General features: G+C 27.9%; 1 protein-coding gene and 1 long non-coding RNA gene across 3 annotated transcripts; both read left to right on the top strand.

Annotated features, from left to right (window-relative positions):
- Window positions 1–752: 752 nt before the first annotated feature.
- LOC123271323 (serine/threonine-protein kinase pakG-like) lies at window positions 753–11,537 on the top strand. Of its 2 annotated transcripts, XM_044737611.1 has the most exons (5): window positions 753–1,094; window positions 1,777–2,168; window positions 9,522–9,669; window positions 9,742–9,799; window positions 10,780–11,537. In XM_044737611.1, exons 2-5 carry the CDS (start codon window positions 2,084–2,086, stop codon window positions 11,365–11,367), a joined length of 879 nt encoding a protein of 292 aa, XP_044593546.1. In that variant the 5' UTR covers window positions 753–1,094; window positions 1,777–2,083; the 3' UTR covers window positions 11,368–11,537. The 2 variants fall into 2 exon arrangements, with proteins under 2 accessions (XP_044593546.1, XP_044593547.1); XM_044737612.1 differs by lacking the exons at window positions 753–1,094; window positions 1,777–2,168 and adding an exon at window positions 6,156–6,497 and having other exon boundaries at window positions 10,780–11,536.
- An 8,844-nt stretch (window positions 11,538–20,381) lies between these two features.
- On the top strand, window positions 20,382–22,529 carry LOC123271324. Its single transcript, XR_006510837.1, has 2 exons — window positions 20,382–22,181; window positions 22,275–22,529. It is a non-coding gene; the product is annotated as an uncharacterized LOC123271324 (long non-coding RNA).
- The last annotated feature ends 2,168 nt before the right edge of the window (window positions 22,530–24,697 follow it).

Raw genomic sequence — 24,697 nt, forward strand, 5'->3', positions numbered from 1 at the left:
GTAAAGTAAGAAATGTCTCAGATCACATGTAATTGTCGGCCGAGGCGAAGCCGAGGTTGACAAACATGTGATCTGAGGCTTTCTTATTTACTTCCCTAGGTGTGTAATATACTATTTTTGCTCGACGAAGGCGGAAAGCGGCAACTTTGTTTAGCGCAGCGGGACGAAAGTTGCCACTTTCCGCCCGGAGGGCAAAAAATTATTTTGCTCGACGAAGGCAGAAAGCGGCAACTTTGTTTAGCGCAGCGGGCCGAAAGTTGACGCTTTCTGCCCGTCGAGCAAAAAAAATTATTTACGCCAATTAAATATTGTAATAATTATAGTGTTATAACCTCTTAGAGTGTCAGAAACTGGGCCCTTTACCTTACCGATTTTTTTTTTTAAAGAATTTTAAGTGGTAAGTTAAAAATTTTTTTACAAGTTTTAATTATATTAATTAAACTTTTTTAATAGTTCATTAAAAATTTTAATAGAATATAAAAACTTGATAACAAGTTAAAAAACTGATAAAAATAAAGTTGACATCTAAAAATTTTTAGAATTTTTTTTATTGAAAAAATAATTACAAATAATTTTTTAAAAACTTTAATTGTAAAAAATTTGAAAGAACTACAAGTGCAATTAAAAAAAATATTTTTTAGTTTTAATTTAATTAATAAATACAAAAAATTCAAAATTCAAATTTTCCCGCGATTAGTTAAAACTCCCGCCACCAGATGTCTCGGCATGCGACAGATGTAGCGAGTGTAGCTTAATCTAGTCAATGTCGAATCTTCCACAGCAGATGTTCCACTTACATAGTTAACTATACAAGACTTACTTTATTTACAAATAATTACAAAAATTAACAAATATTTACACTTAAATAAATTATATACCGCATACTTACACTTGTCTCTTGACAAAAACAAACAACAACACTCTTAAATAATAAAACAAAGTATTTTTAATGAGTGATCCACTTCTATTCGACATAAAAAATCATAACAATAATAATAATAATTATATTATATATTATTGACTTAACATTTAAGTGTAATTGGATTTTAACCCCAAGGGCGCATTATTTGATTTTAAAATTAGTGACCTTATAGGTAAGTATTTTTTATTTATTTATAAAAATTAAATTAGCCGTATAAAAATTTTCATTATTTTTTTAACAAATAAATTATAAAAAAAACGTGTGGAAATTTCAAAGAATTAAAAGTGCAATTTTTTAAAAATATTTTTTATGTTAAAAAAAATTTTTAATGTTAATTTAACTCTACGATTATAAATAAAAGCATATTATTATAATATATTAAGTATAATAAATATAAATATTTAAATATATTTCATTGAAATGTCAACAACGAAATAATCTCGATAAGTTAAAATTCGGGTGTCAATAACTGCGGCGTTAAAAAAATCGACCTAGTTATTGACACCCACATTTTAATACATAAATGTCATTTAAAGTGATGTATTTTAATTATAATTAAAAACTAAATAATGTATAATAATTAACTAATTCATATAGTTTTTATTATATTTTTATACTTTTATGCTTAGAATATAGCTTAAAAATGGCTTTCACACTCAAAAAGAATTTTTTTTATTAAGTAATTTTTTTTTTTCACGGTTGGAAATATAATCAAGTATATAATTAATTAATTTTAATTTAAAAAAAATTTATAAAACTATTTAATGAAATGTTTTTTTTTTTAATTCAAAATAACGTTAGAATGTCAGTAACTGGGTCTTTTTACCTAAGACTAATTTTATATTTTGTTCCAGGGAAGAATTTAAGGATCGAATTTTTCGACGGAACCACAAATGCTAGAGACGGAAAAGAAGAACAGGAAAAATCAGGACACGGGCTGATTGCCAGGATTTTATTTTACCGAAAATGGATTGGCTATCTTTGAGGTAGCCGAATCCTGACGCTGTTAATTTATTTAAAACAAGAAAGAAGATAAGAGCTGGTCTCTACTCGTAAATGTTCGAACTAGTCAAAAATGTAAATAATTCTGGTTTCGGGTTTTGTGGTATTACTTCATTGGAATTTTAATAGGAGCCACTGGTAGGTTTTATCAGGAGCAGGATGGGTTGCGGTCAGAGTAGGATTGGCAATATTTATTCTAAGAATAAGAAGAACAAGAGTAATGCTTCCAAGAAAAATGATTTTCGTAAGTATTTTCTAAAAATTTTTCTTTTTAATTCATTACTTTTTTTTTAATTAAAATTTTAAAACCGGATTAATTTTTTCTTAAAAAAGAGACTCTGAGCTAAAACTTTTGTTTCAAAATTTTTTTTTTTTGACAAATAGGAGCCGAGATAAAAATTATTAAATAATAAAAAAATTCAAATTTTTAATAATTCTAAATTTTGTTCAATTTTTAAATCATCACAATTTTAGAAATAATTAAAATTTTTAAACCGGGTGAATTTTTTATTAAAAAAGAGACTTTCAGCTACAATTTTTATTTCAAAAATTTTTTTTTTTTCACCAATAGGAGCCGAGATAAAAATTATTAAATAATAAAAAAATCCAAATTTTTAATCTAAATTTTGTCCAATTTTTAAATGATCATAATTTTAAAAATAATTAAAATTTTTAAACCGAGTGAATTTTTTTATTAAAGAAGAGACTTTTAGCTAAAATTTTTGTTTCAAATTTTTTTATTAAGACCAATAGAAGCTGAGACATTAATTATATAAAATTAAATGATAACGTTGAATTTTTGAAGTTTTTAAACAATAGAGTTATTTTTATGAGTCAAAGTAGTTAATTGAAAGAAATAAAAATAAAAAAAGTCCGTGGGGTCACTTATGTTCTTATCAGTTATTGTGAAATGCATTTTTTTTTTTTTTTTTTCCCGCTGATACAGGAACTGATAACTATGATAATTGTATCTCACTTGACAAACAATCTACTTGTTGACGTTTTTTTTCGACTGTTAACCTTGGATATTATTAAGCCATCATATATAGACTTTTATGAAGCTTTAATTGAATTTTTGATGGGATTTTAAGTCCCCAAAATTTGGATTTTTAAACTTCAATTTTTTTGAAATTTTTTACTGCGCGTAAAATAAGCATAACTTTTTTTCTGATAAAAATTTTAAAACCGGGTGGATTTTATCTTAAAGATTAAACTTTTATCTACAACTTTTGTTCGTAAAATTTTTTTCTACGACCAAAAGTTTCTTAAATAAAAAAAGACCATTCGGCAGCCGAAATGGAAGTAGATTTCATCATGAATAGAAAAAAAATACAACGAGAATTGTATACAAAACTAGGGTTTTTAACTTCTATGCAATCGACAGAAATATATATCGACGGAAAAATTTTAAAACCAGTGCAATAGCAAATTTCATAATTGGTATAGCGGAATAGGACATAATTTTAAGACTACACATATGATTTGGAGCTTATTTAAAAATTTAAGCTTATTTAAGAAATTAAAGCTTATTTAAAAAGCTTTCAGATGCAATTTACAGAGATTCAATAAGTTATCCCATTCAAAAGTTATTCGATCAAGAAAGTGAAGAAATATGAATTTTTATGAATTTGAAAATTTTGAAATCATGGAATTTCTAAATTACTTAACCGATTAAGCTCATCTTCGAACTTGACCTCGGTATCTATCTGTAGAATAAGTTTGTTGAGTTTGGTAAAGATCCATTGTAAATTGGCGACGCTATCGTGGTGACAAGCCCCGCGTTATATCGTATATATATATACATATACATACATATATAAATTTTTGAACCATATGTATTTTCTGACTCAGCTCATCGAGTTAGGTCGAAATACACCAAAATTTTTCAAAAGTTGCGTTATGAGGACAATTACAATAGTTAGATTTTTATGAAATCTACTAAAAATTTCATTAAAATAGATCCCAAAATAGATGTTTTTTGGCCTAGAAATACATGTAAATATGTAAATTAAAGCTTATTTTTTCAGCAATAAGATGCATTTTACAGAATTCAAATATCTCGACGCGTTTAAAAGTTATTTGAAGAAAAAGCGATAAAAATATGGAATTTTCGTATTTTTCAAAATTTAAAAATGCTGTAATTTCTAAACTTATTGACCGATTTGGCTCAAATTTGAACTCGACCTTCATAATCGTCTGTAGAATAAGTATGTAGAGTTTCATTGAGATCAATAGAGAATTGTAGACGTTATCATGCTGACAAGCCCCGCGTTATATCGTATATATATATATAAATTTTTGAACCATATGTATTTTCTGACTCAGCTCATCGAGTTAGGTCGAAATACACCAAAATTTTTCAAAAGTTGCGTTATGAGGACAATTACAATAGTTAGATTTTTATGAAATCTACTAAAAATGATCAAAAATTAAAAATTAACAATGACAACTTTTTGACAATTTTGTATTTTGGAGCAAACTTTAGTCATAAATATTTTTCTAATTAAAATTTTGAAACTGGGTAAATTTTGTATAAAAGAAGAAGGCTTAAGCAACAACTTTTGTTCCAAAAATTTTTTTTAGAACCAAAATTTTCTTATATAAAAATTCTTAAAAATTAACAGTTTAAAATTTTTGAGCAACTTTTCGTCGTAATTTTTTTTCTAATTACTACCATCCGAGTATTCCGCTGTACTGGCCTTTTGGCAACGGTGATTGGTCCTTCTCCTTCCTTCTGGGTCCTAGCTGTACTCCTACTCAGGTACTCGTCCTTTCCAGCCGTTGTTGAACTACCTGGGCTCGTCATAAATGAGGGTCACTTATCGGCTCAGACTATCTTCTCTTTTTTTTTATACAATATTTTATATTTCTTAAGGGATGAAATTATATTTTCTAATATTTCTATAATTACTTATGTCGAGAGCAATTAGCTAGTAAATTGATATATTTATGGCTTAATCCTCTTTTCTATTATATTATTCCTAGTCTATTGTGCTGAATTTTCGGGGAGTAAAAATACATTTTAACAATAACCTTTTTTACTAATAACTAAAGGTCTAGACCTAGGTTGTGGGGTTTTCCCAAAAGTTTTATTATAATTGTAAAAATAAATTTAATGTTGAGTTTCGCGCTATCAAAGGGGTTGTATCATCAGTGCTCGCGTGGCGGCGCCAGTCGCGATTAAGCTAAACCGTGATATGACATCACAAAGCACAGTAAAAATTTTTTACGGACAAAAAAATATCAATAATTTATGATAAGACCGGGGGGGGGGGGGTTGAACCCGAATTGTCTGGTTACCAATCAAGCTTACTATCAGATAAGCTATCTGAGGCACAAAACATCAATATTTCTATAATGTATAAAATGTAAAATTGTATTTACAATTATGAATATAAATGAATTAATTTAATAGTTTTTGGTTTTTAGCTATGACATTGAAGTTAGCAATCACTTGACTATTTTGTAATTTTTTTTTAACAAATAAATTTGGTCCAAAAAATTATTTATAAAAAATTGCATTTTTAATTTTTATAAATTTCTACATGTCAATTTTTCTTTCTAATTATTTTTTACCATAATTTACTTGTTAAAAAAAATTCCTAAAATTATCAAATGTCAGCTAAATTAATTTTAATTTTTACCTTAAACCTTTTGTAACAATTATTTACAAAGCATTAAAATTTTTTTTATATCGTCCTATTATTTTTCATTAATTTTTTATAAGAAGTGATTGACAATTAACTTGCAAAAAACTTTTTTAAAAAATCATTCCAACTTAACAATAACTTTTTTATAGATTAAAAGTTGGTTAAAACTTAAATTCAAATTGCGGCATTAGATTAACGTTAATTTAAGTTACTATACAACTTCAACACAAATTGTATATAAATTTTACTGTTCAAGTTTTGGAGTGAACTTAACGTTAATTTTGAGCAAACTTTCTATACTTACTACAAGTATTTTTATAGTAAGTGTGGCTATCAGGGAGAATAGAAATAAACATGCGCAATAAGCGGAGCTGCGCAAAAGCCGGCGTGGAGCGTAAACAATATTATTTATGAAATTACGTATGAATTTAAAAACCGTTTCAAGGATCACAGTATGGTTGAGCAAAGCTATATAAATATATATGTTAATAATACGGGCCAATATTATCACTCACGATAGTACACCGGCGCCGACAATCTATTACGTAGATGTTAAGAACTACGTGACGATGATCGCGTCCCACATGCTCAATTTATTTTTAACCGACGTACTTTCAGTCAACAATCTGCTTCGATAGCGTCCAGACGTACTTTAATATTAAAAGAAAAAAATAAGTCGCTAAATTGATAAGAAACTTTTTAAATTTTCCGTTTTTACAAAAGTGTTTAAGTTTACTTATTTTCTTTGAATTAAAAGTGAAAAATTTCGAAAATTAAGAAGCTAGTTGTAATTTCTGGGATAAAAAATTACTCCTTCGTGATCCTGGGTTCCACTAGTGAGAAACTTAAAAAAACTAAGTACAAAATAATGTGGTTAAAAATACTACGCCAGAATATATCGCAATTGGCGCGCAGAGCTAGAGGTACTTGTTTTAAAACTCTATTACTTTTTTTCTAATCAAAATTTTGAAAATGAATTGATTTTGTTGGAAAGTTAAAAATCTTGGCTAAATTTTTTTATTTAAAAGGTTTTTTTGTCTGACCAATAGAAGCTGAGATGTTAATTAATTTATTATTTAATTGAATTTTTGATAGTTTTAAAATTTTGGGCAGCCTTTAAATATTCATAACTTTTTATATAATTAAAATTTTTGAACCGGACAAAATTTGTCTTAAAGAAGAATTTATAAGCTAGAATTTTTGTTCCAAAAAGTTTTTTTTAGGATCAGTAGTTACTGAGATATTAATTATTAAAAAGCAATAATATGATCAAAATTTTGAAGTTTTCAAATTTTAAAACTTTGGACGGTGATTAAAATTATTTAAATAATTATTTTCATGTCTTCGCCGGCATTTGTAGAATCCTCAAAGGCTCTTCTTTGAGATACGCTATTAATTTTTTTTATTCCGACATTTTTTCAAAAAGTTTTCAGCGCCCCCAAGTAAAAAAACCCGTTTTTTTTGGGAATTTACCTTATTTTTTACTTTTAAAACTCCATAACTTTTTTTTAAATCAAAATTTTGAAACTTGCTAAATTTTATCTCAAAAAAGACACTTTTTGCTACAAATTTTGTTTTAAAATTTTATTTTTACGGCCAATAGTTTCCAAGATATTAATTATTGAAAATATCGATAAAAAATCCAATTTTTCAAGATTTCAAATTTTTGAACTAATTTTAAATGACTATTTCTTTTTTTCTAATCGAAAATTTTGAACCGGCCAAATTTGATCTCAAAAAGGAGAATTTTTGCTACAATTTTTGTCCTAAATTTTAATTTTTACGACCAATAATTCTAAAGATAATAATTATTAAAGATTAATCATAAAAAAAATCATTGACATCAAAATTTTAAAAATGAATCATAAAAGAAAAACCTGCTGCACATTTTCACGAAACCGGTTTCTCTGAATAATGAAATCAGCTCTCGTGATTTTATAAATAAACTACTAGAATTGTTTAAAAATACAACAGTTAAGCGAAAAGCGGCCAAATTTAAATAAAATAATCTGCGTGGTGTCTAATAATAATTAATTTAAATCCGGCAATAACCGGCCTTAATAATTAATAATTAAAATATTAATTAAACCAGAACAATCTAATTAAATCCGGTGAGGATTTATTGAAAACAACAATGCAATAACTATCAACAGACGCATGCGCCGGACCTTGACGCGTAATCCACAATCCAAAGCCGGATGCGCTAGATTGCCAATTAAAACCGACATTGTATCGATCTGCGTCATCACTTTCAAATCTGACGCACGTAAATTACCGTTATTACTCGCTCCAGGTGCATTTTATAAAAAAAACAACCTTGTCCTGTCGATGTACTCGCCGAGACCTTTAAAATGAGTACCCACATGCTAAAAAAAAATTTTTTCAAAATTTGAAAATTTTTCAAAATTTGAAAATTTTTGAAAAAATTTTTTTTTTATTTTTACATGTGGGTACTCATTTTAAAGCTCTTGGTGAATACTTTTAAGGAATACGATTAGTTTTTTTTTTAAATTAACTTGGGGGGAGTTATCACGGGTAATTTGGACAGCTGTTTTTTCCGCGACCTCGATTTTGCCACGCGCCGAGCGAATTAATTAAGATAACAAATTTAGGACAAATTTAAATTAAACACTGCATTCTTGGACTCGTTGCATGAGTTCATCATCCGCGAGTTAGTAAGAGATCATTAAACCTATTCGCGCGGTTTTCAAAAGTATTTTTAATCGAGACAATACCTGTGTTTATTTTAAACTTTTAGATTGTTAATTTTGGAATAAAAAATTATTTTTAACAAATAAAATTTTGAATTTGCCAAATAAAAAAATTTAGAAATGACCTTGAAACTTTTACGCTGATTTACGGCCAAACGGTTGAAGATAGAGGAAAATTTTCAAAGGCTTTTTTGTAGGAAATTTTGTCAGTTATAAAAAAGTACTGAGATGTTTTTGTCGTATTTTCAATATTTTACATAGAAAATTAACATTCATTGTTACAAAAATTGTTACAAAAATTTTTGATGATCTAGCCCAGTTTAAAAAATTCATAACTTTTAAAGGAATCAAAATTTTGAAACCGGGTAAATTTTCTCTTCTAGAGAAGACTAGAGGCCACAATTTTTGTTTTAGATTTTTTTTACTAGGACCAATAATTACCGAGATATTAATTATTGAAAAATTAATGTCGAATATTTGAATTTGTCATAATTTTAAACTTTGATCGGATTACTGCGTTTTTTTAACTTTAAACCTCTGTAACTTTTTTTCTAATCAAAATTTTTAAACCGAGTAAATTTTGCCTTATAAAGGGGACTTAGAGTTACAATTTTTATCCCAATTTTATTTACTAGGACCAATAATTACCGAGATATAAATTATCAAACATTGATAAGATCAAATATTTGAATTTGTCATAGTTCAAAACTTTGATAAAGGATTTAAATTAGACAACTAATTATTTTTATGTCTTCGCCAGCATTTTTATTATCCTCAGAGTCTCAGTTTTAAAACCCACTATTGATTTTTTGGAAAAAAAAATTTTTTCGCAAAGTTTTCAGCGCCCCCAACTGAAAAAACCCGTTTTTTAGGACCTCACTCCGTTTTTTGAACTTTAAACCTCTGTAATTTTTTTTTTACTCAAAATTTTGGAACCGGATTAATTTTGTCTTGAAGAAAAAATATTTAGCTACAATTTTTATTCTAAAAGTTTTTCTCATGGACCAATAGAAACCGAGATATGATTTTTCGAAATAAAAAAGATAAAAATCTCAGTATTTCGCCGCGGAAGTAATTATAATTATAAATTAATTAATTATTCGAGGTCTAGGTCGATACCCGGTAACCTTGAGGCTATATATAACTTAACCGAGTTATCAACGTTGTCAATATTATTGTTTACTTAATTGGAATGAAAAACAATGAAGATAATAATTAACGAAAATATTTTTTCAGGCTCTGCGACAATTGATCAAAAAAACAGCACTAAGAGCAATAAGACTAATAATAACAACGGAGAGGTTAATCGGAACGAGGATAATGCCGGAGACTGCAAAAATGCTAAAAAAAAGAACGGACCTGGCGGGCCACTTCTGCATCAAGCGTGAGTTCATCCGTTCACTTTTTATCATGTTTAAAATACCAGTGACTCATAATTATTTTTTTTTCTTTTCAGTGAAGTGTCTTCAAGCCAGCTGGATTTTTTCCGAATGCTGGATGAAAAAATTGAAAATGTAAGTGTTAAATTAACAAATTATCAAAGATTGATTAGAAAACTCAAAAAATTTTTTTGATTTCAAACTTTGGACGATGATTAAAAATAGACAAATAATTATTTTTATGTCTTCGCCGGCATTTTTAGAATCCTTAGAGTCTTAGCTTTAAGATACTATATTATTTTTTTTTATTACGACTTTTTTTCGAGAAGTTTTCAGCGCCCCCAATTCAAGAAACCCGTTTTTTAAGAAATTTTCCGCGTTTTTAATGTTTAAAAGCTCATAACTTTTTTTGTAATCAAAATTTTGGAACCGGGTATGTTTTATTTTAAAGTGGAGGCTTTTGCCTACACTTTTCATTGCAATTTTTTTTTTCTAAGACCAATAATTACCGAGGTAAAAATTAAAAAACATTAAACTTAAGATCAAAATTCATAACTCTTCAAATTTGTAAACTTTGATCGAAGATTAAAAATAGACAACTAATTATTTTTATGTCTTCACCGGAATTTTTAGAATCCTCAGAGTCTTAGCTTTAAGATACTATATTACTTTTTTTTATTACGACCTTTTTTAAAATAGTTTTCAGCGCCCCCAATTCAAAAAACCCGTTTTTTAAGGTTTTTAAGGAATTTTCCGCGTTTTTAATGCTTAAAAATCCATAACTTTTTTTGTAATCAAAATTTTGGAACCGGGTAAATTTTGTCTTAAAGAAGACATTTTTTTCTACAACTTTTGTCCCAAATTTTTGTTTTTACGACCAATAGTTTTCAAGATAATAATTATTGAAGATGAATAACGAAGAAAATCATTGATAATGGCAAAATTTTAAAACGAAAAATTTCAATAATTTTAAAAGCTCGTAACTTATTTTGTAATTAAAATTTTGGAACTGGGTAAATTTTATCTTAAAGAAAAGACTTTAAGCTACAACTTTTGTCTTGGATATTTTTTTCTACAACCAATAGGAACAGAGATAAAAATTATTCTTCTTCCAGGGTCCAGACTACGACGAAACTTCAGACGGAACAGTGAAAGCCGAGCGAATTTCGGAGCTGCTTCGCCGCTGGGAGACGGCCAGTATTACGTGGTCGAGTGTAACAGACCTGACGTCACCCAGCATGGGAAACTTCACCTTGACGAGTGCGCCTGTCCTGGGAATTGGCAGTGAGACGCGTCACGCGGCCATTTTGTCGGCTCGCGACCGCGAAGGAATGCGTAACATAATTGGCGGGCGGCCCGAATCCGCCCCGGTTTACATCGCGAATCGCCTGGACGGACTCCCCTCCACAATTCCCCCCTCTCCGCAGCTTTCTCGGCACGTCCTGGAGTCGATAAGCCAGAGCCCAACTCAGTCGGCAAAAGTCGAGCCGGTAAAATCTCCGCCGGTAAATCACCGAGCGTCGTTCTCCGCCGAAGAAGGAATCGAGGAGGTCAAGCTCTACCGCGAGCAGTATCTCCAGCGAACTGGGATTATTTATCAGAATAATAATAATAATAACAATAACAATCACAATATCCTGAGGAACAATCAGATTAATTTGACTCCGACGCGCAAGCGCCTCAATGCTGCCCAAATCACGTGACCTACTTTGTTCTTCGACCATTTTGAGATTAATAGACTGATGATTTTCTTCGCTGGAGGTTAAATCCCCGAGTCAGGGTCTAAGGGGTATTTTTTTATTTTCGGATGAGAAACTATTTTTATTTTAAAAATGGTTTTATGGTCTGCACTGATTTTAGAGAAAAATTTGTAACTTTTTTTGGAATTCAAATTCAGGAACCGGATCAGTTTTTTTTTAAAGAAAATATTCAAAGCTACAATTTTTATTTCAAACTTTTTTTTTTGTAAACTTGATGGCCTAGTTAATAAAAATTGATAAAAAATCAAAGACCGGAAAACTTTGACTGAAGATTAAAAATAGACAACTTTTTATTTTTATGTCTTCGCCGGCATTTTTATAATTCTTGAAGTCTTAGCTTTAAGACCTACTATAAATTTTTTATTAAAAAAATTTTTTTGATTTAATTTTCAGCGCCCCCAACTAAAAAAACAACTTTTTCCGCAATTTTTTGAGTTTTTGGTATTATAAAAATTCATAACTTTTTTTCTGATAAAAATTTTGAATTCGGACAAATTTTATCTTAAAGAAGAAACTTAAAGCTACAACTTTTGTCTGAATTAATTTTTTTTAGGACCAATAATTTATTTAATAAAAATTGTCAAACTCAAAAATCTATAATATTTAAAAAAAAATTTCTCAAAACTTTAACTGAGGATTAAAAATAGACAACTAATTATTTTTATGTCTTCGCCGGCATTTTTATAATCTTCAGAGTCTTAGTTTTGAAAATCTCTATGAGTTTTTGGAAAAAAAAAATTTTTTCGCAAAATTTTCAACGCCCCCAACTAAAAAAACAACTTTTTCCGCAATTTTTGGAGTTTTTGGGATTATAAAAATTAATAACTTTTTTTCTGATAAAAATTTTATAACCGGACAAATTTTATGTTAAGGAAGAGACTATTAACTACAATAGTATCCAAAAAGTTTTTTTTTAGAAACAATTGTTCCCTTAATAAAAATTGTGAAAGTTGAAAAAAAAATATTTTATCAAAATATGGAAACTTTGAGTAGAGATTAAAAATAGATAAATAATTATTTCTATGTCTTCGCCGGCATTTTTAGAATCCTCCGAGTCTTAATTTTGAAAATCTCTATGAGTTTTTGAAAAAAAAAATTTTTTTCGCAAAATTTTCAACGCCCCCAACTAAAAAAACTACTTTTTTCGCAATGTTTTGAGTTTTTGGTATTATAAAAATTCATAACTTTTTTTCTGATAAAAATTTTAAATCCGGACAATTTTTATCTTAAAGAAGAGACTTAAAGCTACAACTTTTGTTTAAACTAATTTTTTCTAGGACCAGAAATTTATTTAATATAAATTGCCAAACTTGAAAATCTTAAAAAAAATTTCTTAAAACTTTAACTGAGGATTAAAAATAGACAACTAATTATTTTTATGTCTTCGCCTGCATTTTAATCATCCTCAGAGTCTAAATTTAAAGAATCACTGTAAATTAAAAAAAAAAAAAATTTTTATCGCAAAGTTTTCAACGCCCCCGTAAAAAATTTCTTAAATTTTCTGCAGTGTATTCCATAAAATCGTTTAAAAAAAAAAACTTAAACATATCCTTCGGTCCTCCTGAACCCCGTGGAATTTAAAAGAATAAAAAAAAAATATTTTGCAAACACCCGTGCCAAAATCAACCACTTTTTGTGTTCTTTTTTTATTTTATTTATCAACAAACAATTACTATAAATATGTGTACAAGTGACTATATCAAATGTATCAGTGTATAAATTTTCGATGTAATTTATTCGTGTATAATTAACCAATCAATTATAAATAAAAGAATATATAAATATAATTATAAAAAAATAAATTGAAATGTCAATGTTTTATATTAAATGTTAACTATATATACATAAAAATCAGAGTTTAATAAAATGTAATTGTAATGTCTATGGAATTAAATGTCTAAATAAATTTACAAGTTTTTTAACTGCTTTATTATGATTAAACCTTTAAGGACGTGTATCTACAGAAGTAATTAAAATTGATGGATCTTTTGAAGTTTTTATCAAAGAGGAAAATGAAAGCTACTACTTTTGTAGGAAACATTTTTCTCTAAGACCGCAAGTTTATTTAATAAAAATTGTTAAATTTTAAAAATAAAAAAAAAATTTTTTAATTTGATAGCTGAGTTTACTTTACTAACTATTTGAGTGACATTTTCCAGTTTACTATTTGAACCCAAGATCATATAGCCTTTGTTTTAGATAGGTTGATTTCCAACCCATGGTCTTTTGCCCAATCAGCGACCGATTGTTCTTAATTTAAATTCATAATAATTCTACAAGAAAAAATATTTAAATAAGATCCAAAATAAAGATTGCAATTGTTAATTGTCATGTTCAAAAAAGTGATTGAAGCAAGCATTTTTAAATTCAACCAAATTATCTACAGCCACAGTCTCAGCTGGCAGTGCATTCCAGATACGTATGCCATGAATTAAGAATTAATTATCATACATGACACAATTAGCCTAAGGTATACGAAGATAATCTTGTCGGACATCACCTCTCCGCAGTGCTACAGGCAAAAAGTCTAGTTTTGAGCCGAATAGCTGCCGATAATTTAGTCGAATCCACTTTTATAATCCCATAATAAAATTGAGATGAAATATATGTGAAACCAATTTATTCGTGATGTGATTGGTTGAAAATATTTATTCTCATTCTGATTGGTTAAAAGTTAATATAATATACATAAATGACACATAAATATATCATGACCATAAATATGAGGCGCGCGCTTGCGCGCGCAAATTCAAATTCTATTTAGATGAAAAATATGAAAATATATCATGTAAGCAAACTATTCGTAACGTGATTGGTCGAATATATCATAAGCATGAAAATATATGCAAACTCTATAGTCAGGCGCGCGCTTGCGCGCGCAAATTTAAATTCTAGTTTCCTTATAAAACAGACAAGCAATGAAGTAGTCTCTTCTCGCTGCAAGCTTTAGCCAACCTAATTTTTTTAAATATGGAGTAACATCCCGAGAAAAAATATTTATATATAATTATATATATTTATATATAAATTGGTTATATATAATTATATATGAAAAATGGCCAAATATAATCATATCTGATCATATATAATTATATATAACAATATTTAATTATATATTTATTACATTTAATTAATTATTGGGTTAATTTTATGGATATAGTATTTAATATGGTCCTACTCAATTCTCTGTAACCAATTATAATGCAAAAAAAACATCTAGCTATAATTTTACGGCTATAATACCAGCGGTCACCCATCCAACTATTAACCCCGCTCAATGCTGCTTAACTTTAGTGATCTCCGTGCGTCTTGAAGTTTCTGTCTGCTGGGCTGCTGTCTTAGGTGACAATGATTCTATGATCTACATAATGTATCATATGAGTTTATCATAAATATAATATAAAAATTGATTTTATAATATATTTGGATAGTCATAATTTATAATTTATTTATTTGACCGAATCTCATTATAATATAACATTTATTTAAATAATAAAATAAATAATGATTTGACTATTAGGTATAGTAGCAGAGCAGACCAAAACATCTCATAGGAAATGTAACAAATTTTGTATTTCAGAATTATTTAAACGTAATTATAAACATCATTTTACACTTTTCGTGATTACCAAAAAAAAATTTTTTTTCAAAGAAAAAATTTTTATATATGTTAATTATATATAAGCATATATAATTATATATAATCTTGGATGGCTGTATATTGCTCCATATATAGTCATTTATAATTATATATGACCTCATATACAATTCCATATATATATGTTAATAATTGCTATTGCAATGAAAAGCGAAAACAATGAAAACGTTACATCAGAATTTTTTTAAATCATTGCCAACTATAAGAAATTTAAATAAAGCTTTTTCAAACTTAATAATATAGATTGTACTTAAAATAATTGTTTAACAATTTTATTTGACATAAAATGTATGCATCGATATTTTTTATAAAACATTATTAATAATATATAAACACGTGTTGAATTTTTAAATTTCCCTAATTTTAATCTTCATTAAAATTTTATTTTTTTCATTTTGATTCTTTTAAGTAATAAAATATGATTTTATACTTTTGAATTGATAAATTTTAATTACACTATAAAAAATAATTTAATATTTTTAATTGATACAAAATGTATGCATTAATATCTTTAATAAAATATTTTTACAAATAAATAACCACGTGTTAAATTTAAAAATGTCCCTAATTTTAATTATTTTTTTTGCATTTTAATTCTTTTGAACAATAAAACATTATTTTGTACTTTTAAATGAATAAATTTTACAGAATAAATTTTAATTGTACTGTAAATAATAATTTTAATTGACATAAAATGTATGCGTTGACATTTTTAATAAAATATTTTTGAAAAATATATAACCACGTGTTAAATTTATAAATTTTTCTGATTTAAATCTTCACAAAAGTTATAAAAAATCAACTTTCAATTTCAAAAAACTATATGAATGGATGCGCGGTGGCTTATTGCTCTTGCTCTAAATAATAATCGCGGAAAAGAAATCTCTTTAAATATTTATTATCGGTTATTTATTTTTTTATTTATTACGTCTTTATAATAATTTCAAATTAATTTTAGGAAGCTGTTGTAATTAGAACAGACCGCGAATAAAAGGATTTTAATTGGAAATTAATTTTGTTCTTCAATTTTATATTCTTCGAATTGGATATTTTTTTTTAAATCAATAAGACAATTATTATAAAACGGAAACCTTTACCACGGTAAAATATTATTTAAGAAAAAAAAAATATTTTTTTGAACGTTAAATCTAATGACTCGACTGTCGCGTTAGTTTAATTTTTTTTTTTTTAATAAATTTTAGATAAATATATAATTACCTTGTAAACTCTTGAACTTCAGCAGCAAATTGAAGAATTCTTTCTTAAATCTACTTATAAACTACTTAAAACTAAAAGGAAAGGATCAGTCAAATAAAAAGTCAGAATTTTATTCATTAGGGCGAAATAATTCGCTTTATTGAATAAAAAAAAAAAAAATTACGCGACTGGGGGCGCAACTGTGCGCATTTACCTACAATTAATATCGTTAAACAGTTAAACAGTAAAATTGTACCGGCCTTCGTTTGGCTTTACAGAGCCAAACTTTTAGGAAACCCCAGGGAAACCCGGCTGACACAGTTTACATAAACAACTTTTTAAAGTGGCTTAAAAATAACACACATCATACATCACACACAATAGTAATCACACGCATACAAACATACAATAAAACTTAAATTATCTTGAGAGTAAAAAGTAAAAACATTAAGGGAACTGTATTAAAGTACAAAAACATAGAAAAGTAATAATAACAATAGGGATAGATTAGAAATGTTAGAGCGCTGAAACATTAAGTTGAAAAAACTAATAATATTATTAATTAGGGATAAATAAAGGAGCGCTGAAAAATTAAACATAAATAAATAAAAAGAATTAATATTATTAGAGGTAAAATACATATTGGGGTGCTGAAAAAATTAAAATTATCAATATTATTGGGGACAACATATATTAAGGGTGCTAAAAAATAAAAATTAATAATATTATTGGGAGTAAAATATATAGGGGTGCTAAAAAATTGATATTATTAGGGATAAATATATACATATATATAGGGGTGCTAAATAATTGAATAAAAAACCAATAATATAAATAATAATAATTAAGGAGGGGAAAATTATTTTTGGGGCGATGAAAAATTAAAAATTAAAAACCAATAATATTAATAATAATAATTAGGGAGAGGAAAATTTATTTTGGGGCGCTAAAAATTAAATTTAAAACAATAATATTAATAATAATAATCATCAGGGAGGGGAAAATTAATTTGGGGCGCTGAAAAAGAGAATAAATAACTCATAATGTTAATATTAATAATAAGGGAGGGAAGAATTATATTCGGGGCGCTGAAAAATTAAATTTAAAACAATAATATTAATAATAATAATAATCAGGGAGGGGAAAATTAATTTGGGGCGCTGAAAAAGAGAATAAATAACTCATAATGTTAATATTAATAATAAGGGAGGGAAGAATTATATTCGGGGCGCTGAAAAATTAAATTTAAACCAATAATATTAATAATAATAATAATCAGGGAGGGGAAAATTAATTTGGGGCGCTGAAAAAGAGAATAAATAACTCATAATGTTAATATTAATAATAAGGGAGGGAAGAATTATATTCGGGGCGCTGAAAAATTAAATTTAAACCAATAATATTAATAATAATAATAATCAGGGAGGGGAAAATTAATTTGGGGCGCTGAAAAAGAGAATAAATAACTCATAATGTTAATATTAATAATAAGGGAGGGAAGAATTATATTCGGGGCGCTGAAAAATTAAATTTAAACCAATAATATTGATAATAATAATTAGGGAGGGATCAATAAATTTTAGGGTGTAAAAAAATAAAATAAAATAATAATCAATGAAATATAAATAATATATAAATAAAAATAATACCAATAACGATACCCGTTTACTGTTGGTCTCCATTCCTAGTCCTGGTGCTCCTGGTCTCCGCTTCCATTTGGCTGGTCCACTGGTCCTTTTTCCCGTAGTCCTTGTCTTTCCTTTGTTCGCTGGTCCTTGGTTGACTCCTTGAATCCTTGTCTGCATCCTAGGGTTCTTTGGCTTAATCGTGGCATCTTTGAATCTCTTTCTCTATTCTATATTGTACAACTAATGTTACTAACGAAAAACTATAAATAAATAAATGAAACTATGGAAAAAAAAAAAAACATGATTAAGGAAAAAAAAAAATAGGGATTAAATAAGTCTGGTAGCGATTCAATCAATTGCAATAAAAAATATTTCAAAAAGTAGTCTTAATTAATCGAAAATCAATTGATTTTTAAGCTCGAATTTAAAAGAAAAAAAAAATTAAATTAGCGTGTGCATAATTGATTATTTAAATTGATTAATTGGTCAATTTTAATGAAGAAAGAGGGAGTAGCAAACGCTTGGTTATATTAATATTAATTGGATTATTTATTTGAATGCAAAGGCTCGTGTATCTATTGAACAATTGGCATGAATGAGAGTGAAATGTTTATTTGATAAGCCCGCAGCCTTTGCACGTAGTCTTATTATATTATATATTATACTAAACTGCAAGTCATTATTTATTAAATATATTATCTGACAATGATTATTTAATTAATTTAATTAATTAATTATAATAAAATAAATAAATAAATTAATTTAATTAATTAATTATAATAAAATAAAACAATAAAAATCGCAGTGAATGAATCGAATGAGTGTATGTGAATAATTATCATTTTTTTTTCTAAAATTTATTATTTTATAACTGGTCATTGTCTATCGTGAGTTTTAAATAAATAACCGACTGACAGATTAATTATTAAAATACTAATGAAGAATAAATAATTTTTAATGAATAAATTTACGAAAACGATGACTCCGGACAAACCAAATATACAATCATTTTGTTTTTTTTACTTTGATTTTTATTTTATTTAACAAAACAAATAATTAAGGATGACGGGTCTTGAAGTAAAAAAATTGAAAAATTATAAATAAAATAGAATGAGAAATTTAAATATTATTGTGTATTTAGGAGCAAGAAAATGATATAATGTTGTTAATTGATTTAATAAAAATAGCCCAAAATAAATACTTGTTTTGTTTTTATATTATTAAATTACTTTTTTATTATGATGCTAAAGTTTCTAAAGTTAGCCGACGTTTTTAATTTTTTGATTTTTTTTAATAATTAAATTAGAACGAAAAAATATTTTTAAAAAGTTGCACTTAGAGTTTTTAAAGTTTTTAACAAATGACAATTTTTTCTTCTTTTTTTTTGTAGTCATTTTTTCAAAAAAAAAATTCTTTTTAATTTTTCAATGTCGGCTAACTTAATTTTCATTTTTTATTAAGTACAATTATATTTTTACTCACCAAATTTTTATAATTTAAGTTAAAACATAAATATTTAATGTTTATCCAAACTCTGGCAATGAATTTAATATTTCTAAATAATAAATTCACTAGTTTTATCTTCTTGTTATTCTTCTTTTTGGGTGATGTCGTTTTTCAATAGCACAACAATTAATTTCACTTTTCACTGGCGACATAATTTTTTTAACAATTGATTTTCACCAAAAAACTATAACATTTTTCGTAATTAATAGTAATAACACTAATTGAAAGCTTGGAGGCACGATTGATGAGTTAATTTTCAGGTTTTGGCAGAGATGAACAATGTTCCAACCGCGTGATGCGCCATGGGACTTGTGTCAACATGTCTGGCGACGCCATCTTTGTTACTTGTAAAAAACACTGCAGGTAGCGCTAAAGTCGTCACATTTTCACATTTATAAATCTTCAAAAAAGTTATAAAAAATCAACTTTTAATTTTAAAAAACTATATGAATGGATACGCGGAGGCTTGCTCTTGCTCTAAAAAATAATCGCGGTCGCGAACTAGTCCCGTATTACCGCTAAAAATAATAAAAAACATGAAAATTATCAACCCTGAAAAAAGTCACGTAGAGGACACTAGGGTGGGGGTCGGAGCGGGGGTACTGGAAAGCTTACCCTGAGGAGCTCAGTTCCCGGTCGGCCGGCCAAGCGTGCACATCGAGCAATGGTGTTGTCAACTTTGCCGGTCGTCCAAATTACCTCCTCGATTAATTTTTTTTTCGGGTTTCTCGCGTACTAGCGTCGGTTTTCTGTATTGTGTATATAACGTAGCGTCATTTTTTTTTTTTTTTTATTATAAAGTGTTAACCTAGATTGTGTATATAACGTAGCGTCATTTTTTTTTTTTTTTATTATAAAGTGTTAACGTAGAGTCTTATTCGCGGTAGTTCTCAGTGTTTTCATTAAATTCTCATTAGTTTGTCAAATTGATTCGTGTTTTTTTTTGTTCTTAAAATTTTTAAATTAAATTCAGTTGTTTTTTTTTTATTAAAATTAAATTAAATTCACGTGCATACACACTCACACTTACACACACACACACATTTAACCTTACATCTTACCCACTCTTATCTTTTTCTTTTCTTATTTTTTATTCACGATCGGTTTCTTTTTAGGTTATAGAGTCATTTGTTTAAAAATTAACTTCAACCCTCACTCATACACACGCACACACACACACTTCTGGCTCTTTCTAGAAGAGTACTCTTACACACGCTCTTTTAGGAAGAGTTTTCTTACTCTTTCCCGTCCGTCCGTTTTTTTTTTAATTAAATTCTCGCGTCGTCTCGTCGTTTATTAAACTGGGTTTAGTAATCAGTTCGGTGGTTTTTTTTTACGTTTATTTTAATTGAATAATTTATCGGGTAGTTAGCGTAGAGTCAGTCGCTTCGGTAAATTTTTACAAGGCGTGAAGTTTCGTTGCTTGATGATGGTGCGCAACATCATCATGCATATAAGATCTTCCTGGGAAACCAAATTAATCCTGATCCTTGCGAATTAATCAGGGATTAAACATGTTCACCCTTTGAGTGCCCGGGCGCAATTTGGGTGACGGTTTAATCTCTTTTTCATTTTCTTTGATCAATTCTTTTGGTTTCCAAGTCTTAAAATTTATCGAACGGCATTTTTAAAATTAATAATTAATAAAAATAGAGTCATTTGGTTGCTAACTAGCCCTTTTTGCTCCGCGATTAGATTTTTTACTTACAATGAAATTAGGTAGTATACCATCGAGCTGATTTCGCGGTTCGCGGTTCGCGTGTTTTTTCTACTTAAATTCTCTCGCGGTCTCTACCCTATCTTTCACACATTCTTTCACACACACACTCACACACACACACACTCATCCTTACCACCCCCTTCTTTTTGATTAATTTATTAATAAAATAATAAAGTAGAGTCATTTTTATTTTTACCAGAAACCTATATCGTGCCTACTAGAGTCGCTTCTTTTTTCTTTTCTCACCCTCTCCTTGTCGTGAGAGCCAACTCACGACAAAATCACCCCTTACACTTTCATTCACCGGCTACCGTATTTTTTCTTTTAATAATTTAATTCATTTTATAATAAATGAACAAAAAAGTTAGAGTCACGCGTGCAGGCACATACAATCGACTCGCAAAAGTATTTAAAACTACTTCTTGCGTTCGATTCGTTGCCTTTTTTATAATGTTTTTTTATATTCGATTTATGAATCAATTTGACATCCATCACCAACCTCATTATTTGGCATTGAAAACTACCGCGAATTTTTTAATTAGTTCGTTTCGGAATTGTTAATCGATAATGTCTGATAAGAGAGCGTAACCTTCCAGGCGGTTCGACGTCAGCTTCTTCTTACCCCGGATACATATTATCCTGTCGTGAGGATCTTTCGTTGATTCTCGGTGTGACAATCGATTCGGCGATTCGCTTATCAACCGATTTGATAGCAAGCAAAATGGCCAGCCAGTCATTTTGCAAGCTCGACAATCTGTTGTCACATCGATATCATCAAACATTCAAACGGTGGGGTTAAATATAGACTCTGGGGTGAGATAAGGGGTTGATTAGTCGACCAATCGGTGGCCCAACGCTCGATACATCAGCAACTATCGTATTGATCGATTCTTTTCGTTATTAGTGTTTAAATAAACAATTAATTAGTTTGAAATCGAGGGGGTATAAAAAGGGGGCTGTTAATCAGTGTTTTAGTGTGTTTCAACAGGTACCCATAAGGATTCAACCAAGGATGCGGAGGACAACATAATTCAACCAAGGATTCAATGTAAGGATTACTCAAGAATTAATAGTGATTGTTATCAGTGTTTAAAGTGATCTTAACATTTAACTAATCATTGATTGTGTGGTGTATCTTCAGACGGATGGACCAATAATCAAGGATAGAGGAAGCCAATCAACGCAGCCAACAATAAAGGATCAAGGATTCAAAGGATTTAAGAATGCCACGATTAAGCCAAGGAACCCTAGGATGCAGACAAGGATTCAAGGAGTCAACCAAGGACCAGCGAACAAAGGAAAGACAAGGACTACGGGAAAAAGGACCAGTGGACCAGCCAAATGGAAGCGGGGACCAGGAGCACCAGGACTAGGAATGGAGACCAACAGTAAACGGGTATCGTTATTGGTATTATTTTTATTTATATTTCATTTATTATTATTTTATTTTATTTTTTTACACCCTAAAATTTATTGATCCCTCCCTAATTATTATTATCAATATTATTGGTTTACCATTTAATTTTTCAGTGCCCCGAATATAATTCTTCCCTCCCTTATTATTAATATTAACATTATGAATTTTTTATTCTCTTTTTCAGCGCCCCAAATTAATTTTCCCCTCCCTGATTATTATTATTATTAATATTATTGTTTTAAATTTAATTTTTAGCGCCCCAAAAATAATTTTCCCCTCCTTAATTATTATTATTTATATTATTGGTTTTTTATTCAATTATTTAGCACCCCTGTATATATTTATCCCTAACAATATCAATTTTTTAGTACCCCTATATATATTTTCCCCCAATAATATTAATAATCTTTTACTTTTAGCACACCTATATATAATTTACTCCCAATAATATTAATTTTTTAGCACCCCCATATATATTTGCCCCCAATAATATTAATAATTTTTTTTTCAGCACCCCTATATATATTTTACCCCCAATAATAATAATTTTTCATTTTTCAGCACCCTTTATAAATATTTTAACCCCAATAATATTGATAATTTTTATTTTTTCAGCACCCCCATAAATATTTTACCCCCATAATATAAATAATTTTTACTTTTTCAGCACCCCTATATATATATATATCTATAGATATCTATAAATAAATATATATATATATATATATATATATATATATATATATATATATATATTTTACTCCCAATAATATTAATAATTTTAATTTTTTAGTACCCCTATATATATTTACCCCCAATAATATTCATAATTTTTTCAGCACCCCTATATATATTTTACCCCCAATAATAATAATTTTTGATTTTTCAGCACCCCCATAAATATTTTACCCCCCATAATACAAATAATTTTTACTTTTTCAGCACCCCTATATATATATATATATATATTTTACTCCCAATAATATTAATAATTTTAATTTTTTAGTACCCCTGTATATATTTACCCCCAATAATATTAATAATTTTTTTTTTCAGCACCCCTATATATATTTTACCCCCAATAATAATAATTTTTGATTTTTCAGCACCCTTTATAAATATTTTAACCCCAATAATATTGATAATTTTTATTTTTTCAGCACCCTTATATATATTTTACGCTTAATAATATCAATTCTTTTAATTTATTTATGTTTAATTTTTTAGCGTCCCTATATTAATCCCTAACTAATAATTGTATTATATTTTTTAATTTAATGTTTGAGCGCTCAAATATTTCTAACCCATCCCCATTATTATTATTATTTTTCTATATTTTTTTCTTTGTCACAGTTTCCCTAATGTTTTTACTCTTTACCCCCAAGATTATTTAATTGTTATTGTATGTTTGCATGCGTGTGATTACTATTGTGTGTGATGTATGATGTATGATGTATGATGTATGATGTATGATGTATGATGTATGATGTATGTTATTTTTAAGCCACTTTTAAAAGTGGTTTGATTATGTAAGCTGTGTCGGCCGGGTTTCCCTGGGTTTCCTAAAAGTTTGGCTTTAAGAAGCCAAATGAAGGCCGGTGCAATTAATATCGTTAATGGTTAACGATATTAATTGTAAGTGAATGCGCACAGTTGCGTCCCCAGTCGCGTGATTTTTTTTTTTTTTTTTCATCAATAAAGCGAATTATTTCGCCCAAAACAAATAAATTCTGACTTTTTATTTGACTCTTCCTTTCCTTAGTTGTAATTAGCTTGTAATTAGGTTATAAGTAGATTATAGATAGATTTAAGAAGGATTGATTGATTTTCCTGCTGCTGTTCACGGATATTAAGGTAATTATATCTTATCTTTTTATTAATTTAAAAAAAAAAATATAAAATCGTCGCGATAATCGTCGAGTCACTAGATTTTAGTTCTTTGAAATATCATTTTTCAAATAAAAATTAGCCTTACTAACGTTTGCCTTTATGAATCGATTATTTGATTAATAAATTAAATTTTTTAAAATTGAATAATAAATAGTAAAAAGAGAACAAAATTATCTTTGAATTAGAATTTTCTTATTCTCGGTCAGACCGAGATACATTTACTTTCCTTAAATTCAACCAAAAAATAATCAAACTAA

Source organism: Cotesia glomerata, linkage group LG9 (genome assembly GCF_020080835.1).
Source record: "Cotesia glomerata isolate CgM1 linkage group LG9, MPM_Cglom_v2.3, whole genome shotgun sequence".
NCBI lineage: Eukaryota > Metazoa > Arthropoda > Insecta > Hymenoptera > Braconidae > Cotesia > Cotesia glomerata.